Source organism: Lepeophtheirus salmonis, chromosome 14 (genome assembly GCF_016086655.4).
Source record: "Lepeophtheirus salmonis chromosome 14, UVic_Lsal_1.4, whole genome shotgun sequence".
Taxonomy (NCBI): Eukaryota; Metazoa; Arthropoda; class Copepoda; order Siphonostomatoida; family Caligidae; genus Lepeophtheirus; species Lepeophtheirus salmonis.
In genome coordinates this window covers 25738064-25750799 of record NC_052144.2, presented here as the reverse complement: position 1 = coordinate 25750799, position 12736 = coordinate 25738064, and the positions used below count along the sequence as shown (strand labels likewise).

General features: G+C 31.3%; 1 protein-coding gene across 7 annotated transcripts in view; it reads right to left on the bottom strand.

Moving 5' to 3' along the window:
• trh (PAS domain-containing protein trachealess) overlaps positions 1–7056 on the bottom strand; it is a 29020-nt gene extending 21964 nt beyond the window's left edge. For 4 of the 7 annotated variants that reach the window (XM_040724827.2, XM_071893305.1, XM_040724828.2 and 1 more), the window contains exon 1: positions 5214–5376. In XM_040724827.2, coding sequence (XP_040580761.1) covers positions 5214–5305 — 92 coding nt within the window. In that variant the 5' untranslated portion in view covers positions 5306–5376. Of the gene's footprint in view, positions 1–5213; positions 5663–6925 lie in introns of those variants that run through there. The other 3 variants (XM_040724826.2, XM_071893304.1, XM_071893303.1) reach the window with 2 other exon arrangements.
• Positions 7057–12736: the final 5680 nt, after the last annotated feature.

The following is a 12736-nucleotide window of genomic DNA, read 5'->3' as shown; positions in this document are numbered from 1 at the left end:
TCTTCAGTTTTATAATGCCCTTCATCAAACCCATACTTTGAGTACTTGAAGGCTATTCCACAAAGTATATCAAAAGATATACTTTGTGGGTGCATTGATATAAGTACAGGATCATTTGCTTAATAAACATGGGTTGGAAAAATGACCCTCTCGAGCCATTTATATTTTAACACAATGTTCTGTTTTAATGAAAAATATGTCAGGCTGGTTTTTTTGGCTTAAGTGTGTCCGATACAAGATTTATTTGATACATTAGTCTAAAAAACTTGTGCAGTTTTGGGCATTTTGGAGAAGAATGTCTGCGATACCTCTCATTTTTGATACCCCAATCTGAATATTCAGCATTTTTCAATCTACAGCTCACTAAGTATTGATATTGGAGATAAATAATGACTGATTGAATAAACAAACGTACTTATGGGATTTTAATTTCCATAATATTTGACAGTCTATATTTATTTATTGTATAGAACCATCTAAAATTATTACATTATCAATATAAAAAAGTAGTTACTACAAATCATGGCCTGTCCAAGTATATACGAATATATATAACAAAAAAAAAAAAATAATGATCTCTCCAACTTCAACAAGATCTGCCTCAAAATAAATAAAAACCTTTACAAAAAAAAAATCAAAATCCATGCGTGATACAATGTTTGTTGTTGTAATAAGCAAATACATAGTAGTGTCCATATATGGGGCCCTCGTATAGAATGTACATAAGCTCTATATAATATATAAACAATTCGAACGAAAAAAGATAGATATAACATATAAAAATATTTTTTTTCTTCTTCTGTCAAAGAATGGAATTGTTGATTACATTAAATTAAATAGGGAAGAATCCCTTCTACTGTATTCACTCGTACATCTAGTATTGATAAAGAATAAAAAATAATAAGAATAAGAACTGAAGGGAATAATCAATAGAAGTGGGGCACGTGGGCTCTTTTTTTTTCTCTTTATTCTATTAAATGACTACATAATATTCTCCCTGAGTCGGGCTATTTTATGGCGAACATATGTATATAGTATAATCCATTATTAATTAATTCATTTCGACGTGATTGAAATGGGAAATGAAGTCTCAGAGAAAGTAGAGTTGGGATTCGACACGAGTCTAGAGATGTGTCGACTCGAACCATCCAGTTTTTTTAACATTTGAGTGAATGGGTTTCCAATTTTCTTATTTAATTGTTTTTATGGCAAATATTTCTTGCATCCTCTTTCTTTTGTAGCTAAAATCCTGTTTTTTCTGTTGTTGTTTTTTTAAATGACAAATTACTATTGTAATGACAACTAGACTTGAGTAGATTTTCAAATGTAAAAAAACATCACAGTCGAATTTATAATATTTAATTATTTAATCAATCCTCCAGTTCTTCTTAAGACTGAGTGATCAAATATCGAACCTAATCGAAGCAAATTTTGTCAATATACCTTCATTTTTTTGGAAAAATACTTATATTTTCCACAAATTTGACAACAAAAAGTATAGAAGGAGAAATTAAGCACCACTCAGCTTTTTTGGTATAAAATGATTTTTATTTTTTTTTCAATTCCAGTGAGTTTGACGAGAGACGACAACTTTGATGGCTTATCTATCGATAAATGTTTCCATTGTCTTTCCATTTTCTATTATTTTTCTTACGCATTATGTACGTAACTAATATGTAAAACCTTGTAATCTGTCAAACTCCAAAAGTAGAAATAAGAAAGGGTGAAAACCTGCCCTTACTTTGATCCTTTTGAATATTATTGACTACATATATTGTTATATATCAAGCGTATCATATAAATGAAATGAAATGAACTGATGACACGTGTTAACGTTATAAATTATCATACTCTTTTACGAGGAGTCATTAAGGAGCAAAAGGCTTGCATAATAATTCAACCTACTAATAATAGTTTTATTACATGGGTAATCATCGCTATCAAATGATTAGTTTGTTGAATAATGTACAAAAATTGTGCTTTTCGTAAACGACTTCTTTTTTTTTTTTTTTTTTGCGAACTTGCTCGCTAAAAACTACATATGTACATTGATAATATGTATATGTCTACTTATAATTAATGAGTTTTTCAAGAGATGATTCATATCACCAGCTTCTGGATTAGATCAAACTACTCGATAACCAAGTCTCCCACTCCTGTTTTTTTTTTTTTTTTTTAGTGTTGGAGTCGACTTGAGAAATGAGCGACTCAAATGTGTCTTTTCTAAACAAAAAAAAAGGTCAATAAAAAATATAAAAATGGTAAAACTTTTGTTAAAGCCCATCCCAAAGAAAAATCCTAAGAAACGGCCCTTGTCACCTGAACGTCCCAAATTCTACCCTTTCTTATTAAAAACTACTGCTATCAGGAGCATCCACAGAATGATGTTTTGAAGAGGGGCTTGGTTTCAAAAATCCATAGATACTTACAAATTATTTTTTGGAAAAAAAATTCAAAAATGAGATTTTCAATTATTACATTTTTTTTTTTAATCCATAACTATTCACACCCAAAAATAATCTATTTTGGAAAATAGCAAAATTCCTTAATTTTAGCCCCTCCAGCCTACCTCCTGTAGACGTCCCTATTTATGGTGGCACTCAAAGACAAAGTAGTTTGAAATATACATATGATAGGTGCAGGAGAGTAAGAGTTTGACCCGTTAACATAAAATAATTTATAATTATTTTTAGCAAAAATGGAACCTATTTTACTATTCATTTATTTGTATTCTTAAACAAAAAATAATCATCGCAAAAAACATCCTGATTAATCCATTGATTTTTTGATCAAGACTTTTTTTTTATTTATTAACTAAATGTCGTATACAAGTTGAAACTCGTATAAGGATATTGTACAAGTTGCAATTGAGAAATGAGAGGAATAGTTTTGAATGAAGAATTAAAAGTACTGGTGAATTGAATATTTCTTGGATAAATAAATGAAGTAATTACTCTCTATTTTAAATGGCAATTCTGTGGCACAGTTTAAACTTCAAATGTCTAGAGGTATTTCTTATGTAAATATATTATAAATAAGTCTAAAATGACTAAAATTTAATTTTTTTCTTCCAGACAAAATGATTTTCTATTACAAATCAAAAAAATCCTTCCTTTGGATTTACGCCCCTGGTTAGAATAATAAATATTGAGAGACAAACCCAAGGGTGCCAGAACATATTTGGCCAAATGGGGGCCAAATTATGATATGGTGACGTCATCAAAGTAGGATTTTTTGTGTGCAGGAGAGCTGTCGGGCTTTTTTGACAATTTTGTGGGAATATGTTAGTTTTTTATGAATGCCAAATTTGACCACAAAAATACAGTTTTTTTTTTTAGAAAAGACATTTGACAAAAGTAGGGGCCAATGACCCCTATGGTTCTGCGGCCACTGGACTAGCCACTCCTTAAAACTCCACGACCTACAAATAGTACGTAGAGGATCATTCTATGAATAGTATATTATTCCGTTAGCTCCTAATTGTGGAACATGGAGATTTTCACACTATTTTCGCAGTTGGTAAAAAAAACTACATATATAAAGTTTGAGAACCACTACATTAAATAACCTCAGTACACTCTGCTACTTAATTGTCTCCCTCTCTCCGTGTGTGTGATTGTCCGTTTGCAAAATGAAATTATCTATCTATGATGATTGGAATTTTGCAATATTTTTATCTATTTTTTGTTTTTTGCCACATTTTTCTTATTTGATTTTTTTTTCTTTTTTTGCAAAAGACATTTATCATTTTCCCCCTTGTTTAACCAAAAAAAAAAAAAACTCTGTGGTTGAGCATTCAGTATTGCATGCGTGTGGTTGACTTAACTCTCCGTTCCTACTCGCCTCAATTACCTACATTGGTCTTAATATGTATTATTGAGTGAGGTTCATCATTTATTCTCTGTCTACTATTGAGTCAGTATGATATATGTATGTAACACGTCAACTTAAAATTAATCCAGAAATACATTTTTCAAAACTGAGCCTCGATCCAAATTGGATTAAATTCTACTCAAATTAGCCAAAATCCATACTCACAATGAAATCATGCAAATTACAAGAACTTTTTCTTTAGTTGAATCTGGTAATATGATCGGGGACAAATAATATATCGTATATCAAATGAAGGTTCTACACTCTAGTTAAAATTATTGGGTATTTCAATCCACGCCAGACATTTAAATACAAATCTTATAATTGAGCAAAATATGTCTATGAAATATCTCAATATTTCATAGACATATTTTGTTAAAAGAGGCCATATCGGAGCCAAGTTAAGTATCATACATCAAATGTGTACTTTAAACTATAGTTATCATACTTAAATAAATTATGTCACCCCAGAAATTGGAATACAATGCTTATAATGGATTGAATTATGTCAAAAAAATATTGGTCTGCTTGTATAAATGATGTAAAATCGAAATTTGTATATTCTATCTAAAAGCCCATATCGGGACTAAATTAAGTATCCTAAATCAAATGAAGGTTATAAACTATAGATAACATTCTTAAGTATCTCAATTCATACCAGAAATTGGAATAAAAACTCTATAATTGTACCAAATATGACTATGAAATATTGAGTTATTTGACTATATGATGTAAAGAAGGATAAATTGGACATTTTTGAGCGTTCAACATAAAAGAAGACTGATATATTTATTTTTTGAAGGACAATCTGGATTGAATTTGTATTTGTAATCTAAATATTTTACATTTATATTAACCAACTATTTGGATAAATCCTTCGTAGGCGCTGCAAACGGCACTTAAATATCAGAAAAATTATCCATCACGTATAGAAAAAATACAAAATGTATTATATTTGAAAGGGAACAAGTTTGGGCCTAAATGAAGTCTAATATGTCAAATAAAGGCTACAGACTATATCTAATATTGTTTGGTATCTCATTCTTTACCAGAAATTAAAATATAAGGACTCTCATTGACCAAAATAAGTAAATAGTTATATGTATAAATTTTATTGATTTTTGTTCAAAAGAGATTTTGTGTTGACATACACCATTTATACTTTTCTTGATTTGTATTCAAGATTGTGTTTGTGTTGTTGTATTCTGATGAATAAGTCCTAATGAATAAATCAAATTATTCGGAATCCCTTTTTTTGATTGGGAAGGGGAGGGAGTCACTTTCAATTGAATTCATTTATTTATTCGGGAGATAATTAAATATATAACTTTTCTTCTTACCTATAGTATGAAAAAGGCTGTGGCATATGCAAATCCATGGGGACAGGAGTAGAATGTCCGTAGTGTGCTGCCTCTCCGGTTGATCCTTGCATAATTATCTCATTATTCTAAAAAACTATTTTATTATCAAACCTCCTTTCACAGACAACTCGGATTTAAAACTGAAGAACTGCGTCCATTTTTTTTCTCTTTTCCTCTTTTTTCATTTCCCCCCTCTCTTCATATTAAAATATAAAAAGAGAAAGAAAGAAATAAAAGAGAGGGAGGAGCTTATTTCCTTGACGGCGACACGTCAGTGGCTCTTTCTTACTTATTATTTTACTACTATATGCTGTAGGGAGTGGTATTGATGGTGAAGAATCGTCGTCGGCGACGTCGATTAAATTCCTTTTTCACTACTGCGCGCAGAGAGACATACGACGGCTTTTCAGATGAATTGAATATATTCCCTTTGATATGAATGATATGATTGAATTGTAAACACTCTTAGTAATTAACAAATAAAAATATGAATTATTAATATTTATATATATATATTCCCGTAATCAGGGGTTTGTTATTTAGAAGGGGATCGCTGATAGGAGTGAGTATGCTTTAACGTATGGACTGACTTGTGTTGTAGCTCACGGTCCTACCAATTTTATTGGCCCATGGAAAATTTGTACTTTTTGCTATTTATTCGCCGATAGAACCTACTAATCTTATAAGCCTGAGGCTCTATCATTTTGCTACGGCGGTCATGACTATTGATGACTCATAATTAATATGACTTATAAATATTACAAGTGAAAAAAAAAAAAAAAATTGGGGAGATTATAGCCTCCATTAGAACTAATTCACAGTCTCTGTTACCTGAATGTGTATGTTTTGTATCCGGAATGTCCCGGGATTTATTTTCTAAACAAGTTAAATGTCAAGTATTTATATACCGGAATAGTAATTTGAAAATTGACTCATAATGAAATAATAATTCAAAAAATAAAAAGACCTGGAAAATTACTTGATCCAAAATGTATTAAAAAAAAATTATCAATCAATAATTATAAGTTTAAAAGTATTGCAATACCTAAAATCGACATCTCTTTTTCGTTCTTTCTTGAAAAGTAAAAATAGGATCACCCTAATATATATAAGTTGCAACATGTACAATACTTTGTATTAGTTGCAACCCAAAAATGAGTTTACTAATTTTTAAATGAAATTTTTTTGGTAGTTTTGATTAGGCTTATGCAATAATTCAGCATTCGATAGATAATTAATTTTCAACCAGGGATTCGCGAGGTTATTATTGAGGCCATCAAGGATTTAATTTTTTTTTTTAAAGTTCAACAAAAAAGTTTTGAAAAAAAAATTGTAGAACCAAATATTTTGCAAGATTAGCTGCCTTCCTCCTCCCCCAAAAAAACAACCAATGACGTATGGGGACACTGCAACGATGAAAAGGTTATGAACCACTGCTTTTCATGATTAATATATATTAATAATGTCATTTTCAATACTTTAATAGATAATTACAAATTAATAGAACACATTCTGTGGCACGTTAGAAAGTTCAAATGCCCGCAGATATTTTACTCATAAATACAAAATAAATAATTAATTTGAATGCATCAAAATGGGAAATGATATCATGAATTAATAGTTGAAATTGAAACAATTAAATAAGAGAACTTGGACACAACATATTTTACATTATGTATATACAGTAATACCTCGACATATGAGTTTAATTCGTTCCTAAACGGAACTCGTAAGTCAAAGAAATTTATCCCAAAGGAAATACATTTTATTCACATTTTAAATTGTAGCAGGTCTTCCCTCCTATCGCCGACAATGTCCACCTAAATTTTGGGACATAATTCAACTTGTATCTCAAAAAGAGGATATGAAGGTGTTACTGTATAAAAAAATATCATGTTGGACAAGGAAAGTCGTTAAGTAGAAAGCATTTTGTAAAGGCCCAGCCTCCTATTACGTGTATATACATTAATAGAAAGTAACTTTGATTCACTGGAAATACCAGTTTCTCTTCCCTTATTGAATTAAGCCTCCCTTATATAGAATGGCAATCATGGAGAGAGAAAAGCTCTCCTAGGGTCTACATACATATATTGTACATTAGAGAGTCCCATTTTGGGAAAAAATATTTTTTTTTCACGCACAAAAACTTTTCTACTTTGAAACAATCGAAAAACTGACTTTGGCAAAGTTTTAAGCCTCTCTGTCCATTTTTGGCGTAGTACAGACTTTAAATTTGTGAACATGGACTTTTGGGTCGTAATGTGTTCAATGATTTGGATTAGTCTAAGTGAGATATCAGGGGTGTCCACAGGGGATAGCTGGAGGGGTTGTAGCCTCCCTACCTCTAATGAAGGAATTTTTGTCTGGGAATATGAATAATTATCGCTCTGAAAGAAAAAATTGAATGAGAAAACAGAGGAAAAATTTTCTTTTGAGAAAAAAAAAAGAAAGAAGAAAATTATTCGATCAAATTATGCAACTAGGCAAAAATGATAATTTTTGATTTTTTTCCTAAAATTCAAAAAGAAAATCCAAAATCAATAATTGAGCATATTTTTGACCTAAGGAGTCTGTTTACACTCAGTGAGACACTTGTGCTGGGATAGAGTTTACAAGAATAGCAACAATCAAAGTTGCTACCAGTTTGTGCTTTGCCTTTGATTTTATGACAGTCATAATGGAAACCCTGACTCACATAAATAAGTGGCGTTGAAAGGCAACAGATATTTATATTGCTCGTTTCGATAAAAAGATATTGACTGGTAGTGAGTATCTTTATAATAACTATTAAAATCAAGGTGCACAATATTTAAACCTTAAAAATATAAGGATTGACTCATAGGTTCATCATATTTGGCTCGGTGGTACAGGAACACAAAGGAAGAAGGGCATATTTGAAGCCAAATATACCCTTTTCTCGTCCAAAATAGTCTGAGAAGAATCAAACTTTGCCAAAGTCATTTTTTTGATTGTCCATAGAAGAAAAAGGTATTAGTTCAGGGTAAACAAATATTTGCCCAAAAACAGGACAGTCTAAACAAGACATACTCTACAAATGGAATATACATTCTTTTTTTCCTACCTTTTTTTGGACCAAGCATGGGCGATTTTTCTATTCCCAGAATAGATATGAAATGAATAAGATAATTGTCTTAAAACAATCGTGTAACGAATAATCTTTAGGAATTAAAATAACTTTTTTTATTAATTATTAATTTGATGACTTAAATAAATAGATCAACCCGTAAAAAATAGTAAAAACTATTATGCTTTAAAAATCGCCCACATAGACAATTTATTATACAATACTTAACTCATACTGTAATACAAATTAAGGGCACGTAAATGGAGATAGTGGCTGGCCCTGAACCCCCTGTTTAGGTGGAAAATAAATATTTCGACATTTTCTTCTATTATATTTCCAGTAATATTTCAAGCAGGCATGATGATGCCTATCCGAATGGACAGAATGCCCATCAAAGTATCTACTACTTTTCATATTATTTATTCAACTGGCTTGTATGTATACATATTTTGTGTCACTATTAACTGTAATGCAGAAAATAGCTATTCTACTTACACTCAGTGAGTCACTGAGAAATCATGAGATGAAGGTGTGATGGGAATCGTACGAGGCTGACGCCCAGAGTAGTATTACAAGTTGCTACCATTGTCTTTGATAGAATGGCAACATAAATTTGATAGTCTGTTTTGACAGAGAGGTACAGTATCCGGAATAAAAAAAGGTCTATTAATGTGAAAGTTTACAAAGGTATATTGCATCTTCTGAGAAGTATTCTGTAGACGTGACCACCAGTGTCTCAGCCTCCCTTTATATATTTTGGTTTTGCAGATCTGATATATAACCCGCTTTTGGGTTTACCTGTTCACTTTACTAAACAATAAAAATAAAAAAATCGTGCGCCACAGTTTCCACTACACTCTAGATGGTATTCTGCCTCACATTGGTTTAGAAGCCCTGGTTAATATGCATATATACTTCTGTTCTGAAAATCCTAGACACGTATGATACTGTTTATATTTTTAGTGGAACAAACTAATTCTGTACTTTATAGAAGTTCGATCAAGACTCGTCTCAGAGAAAATATTGGTCTAGATAGACTTTATAAAAAATCGCCATCGATTGGTCTCATAATTTAAAGTTCAGTCTAGACCGATTCTATAGATGAATTGTCGATGGCGTCAGTTATGGAAAATTAGGAACATGGGAATTGTGTATATGCCGTATGAAGTCTAATTTGTTGCGAAAATCATATTTAAACAACACATAAATCAGGAGGTGCTAGAAAATTGGTCTACAGATTAAGAGTGAATAAAATGAAATGGAAGCAATAGATGGTCATAGAATGACTGTTCATGACCTGAATCCTACCACAAACTCCCTGTGAAATAATGGAAAATATCGGTTCCCCCTTACAAAGTCTGTAAGACATCATTTACATCCAGGGCCTTGTCACTTAAAGATGAGGATTTCGCCTTGTATCGTACTGACGTATCGAACTAGATATGTCAAAAATTTGTAAGAAAATTGAAACTACCGAAGCCTTGGGGTGACATGAAAGAAAATTCCTTATGTGGAGCTGTCTAAGCAAAATAAAAAATACGTCTCCATTACAGATTTCGCCAGAACGTATTGTTTTCTACGATCCCTGTAAATATTTTCTAAAGTTTGTACAATATTTTGCATGATTTTGTCGAGTGTCCATTGGTTTCCGTTTACTTGACTTTGTTTCTCTTAATGTTAAGGGGAAAAAGTTAATACCTTAAAGGCAACAATAAGGTTCGGCTTGCCAACAAAGTAAAAACGAAAAAGCTCTGAAAATCGGGCAATACGTTTTACTCTTTTGAGCACCAACGCTTTTATTATCAATAAATTGGAATGCATAGAACCATTTCTTGAAGTAAACTTAAGAGTAATAGTTTTGTCCTCGGCAGCTTTTTCTTTCAAAATATGGGTGATGATTCCTGAAATCATGCTATTGACATTGTCATATACAAACTCTCAGATTCAACTAGATAAATGAATAGTTTAACAACCATTTTTTCAATGTATGAACGCTTTTATCGAGGGAAACCAATGGATTAATTATCATATTTTTAAAGTGTTTTATTTAATGTTGTGATGGTTGGAATATTTGGTCGTTTGTAGGTGTAGGTATTGGCTAAGAGGTATAATTTTATGCTTAAATGCTTATTCATAGTGACATAACGCAATTCCTCCTAGCAATTCTTATTATATTATTTTGTAAGACCGAACCGGAAAAAATCGATCTTGGACCGAGTCTCATCACTAATACATACCTCACTCACTATTAACTTTGTACCCTCTGAGTTCCACCTTGTACCTACATATACATAAATACATTCGAGGAGAAGAAATATAAAAAAATTTGATTAATTGTTATTAAATTCAGCGAAAAATGAAACTTTTTTATTATTACTAATAATAAATATGTTGTAGGATGTCGATGGCCATAAGACATTGTATATTGTAATATGAAAGGCGAGGGGAGTAGAGATCATTCATCAAGTCAAATGGTCAGAATAAACTTTGAATATCCCCATGACTGATGGTATAATATTCTTAAATAATAGTGTTGGATTCGAGTATAAGAACTCAGACTAAAGGGGAAACCCTCACTAGTGCGTTTAAGAGGCTTAATACGCTGTGCTCCTTGTTAAATAAGAACATATAGAGTGCATTCTTAATCATTAATAGGGGTAGCAAATGGAAATCCAACATTTGATGGCTTTAGTAATGTGTATCTCGCGTTGTATAAGTACAATTGGTTCAAAATAGATAGTGTTAGAAAGATAAGATTCTGTGCTAAAATAACTTTTCATACAATTTTGTGATTGTTTGACTCAGTCATCTTTGAGGGTGTCTCAAAGATGGACAACAGCAAAGATAAAATAATCCATATTTTACAAGGGGAAAATTCAAGCCAGGCGGCTGAAAATGAATAGTATTTATAGTATTTACAGCTGAAAAAAATATTGGGGGCTCAGATCCCATGGTCCTTCTGGTGATTAAGTTTCTGCATTTTTTTGTAATGTTGTATTCGTGTATTAGTGGAACTAGAAAATAATCGACCTTACTAATATACTCCACAAAACTACCCCGAAATATATTTTTGGAAAATTAGACTTCAATTGAATTCGAAATTTCGAACAATGATATAATTTTGTCAAATTTCATGTAGTATCACTCGAAAGGGCCATGAAAAAACTAAATACAGACCTTCCTTTTGTTGATATATTAAGAAAAGTTATAAACCACATTGCAAATATGGGCCGTCAAATCATAAAAAAAGTTATTATAATTTGACTCAAAATGAACACATTTGTATTCTTTAAATAGTCATAGTCAATTTCTATGAGCAAGTCATTCTGATTAAAGATTACCAGTACTTAAGGTAACAAAAATTTATATCGTCAAAATGAATAATTAGAAATTGATAGGTTATATATATTTGAAAGGGCTATATCGGGACCAAATGAAGTTTAATATATCAAATAAAAGCTTTAAACTATAGTTAACATTCTTGGGTATCTCAAAATGTCCCAGAAAGTGGAATACAAAGCCTATAGTAGACCCAAATATGTCTATGAAATATTGTGATGTATGTATACATATATGTCATATGACGATTTTTATTAATGATAGTTTGTGGTATTAACTCACCACAAATACAACTGGTCTAACGAGCCACTGTTGTAAGTGTGTTACAGTACTAAGCGGTCAAAACCAGTTTTCAAAATTTAGAATTCAAAATATGAAACTTGCATTAAGCGTTCACTTTTTCAGTTTTCTTAATATAAATTGGACTGTATTAGGTGGAAATTGTCACAAACTTTAATTTGACCAACTCAAAATTTGGTGTATTATGTTATTCTAAAACAAATACGTCAACTCGAAACAGAATGAAAAAAAACTCGACCAAATTATAGAACGTTTACTTAAGCTCAAAATTAATAAATAAGTAAAAGTGTTAATCATATGTCAAATCCAGTGAGTACCACCTATACTGTCATTCTATAATAAACAGGAAAAAAATAGGAAGTGTTATAATGGGTGCCAAAGGAATGGGGAGATGCATATCTGAGGAAATGGGGGACTATTCAAATGAAGAGGTCTTCTTTCTTTCATCAAGGTCATCAGTTAAGAGAAGACATCCATTAACAAATGGGTTTATAAAACTTAGGTACGTAATTAGTTAGAAAGATATTAGTGTTGGCGTTCAGTTTGCAAATAATTCTAGAACGGTCTGAGAGCATTATAATTTTGATTGGGACGAACAATGTAATTCAGTCCTTTAAAGAAGATCGGGTTGGATCAGTTGATGGAATAGAAATCCGGAGCTATATCTGTAACAATGGAAAATTCCGTCTAGATTTGTTCTAAGAAAATCTATACATATATTCGGTCTAGACCAAGGATGTCCAAACCGTGCCCACATTGTAGCCCACTATTAAATCTA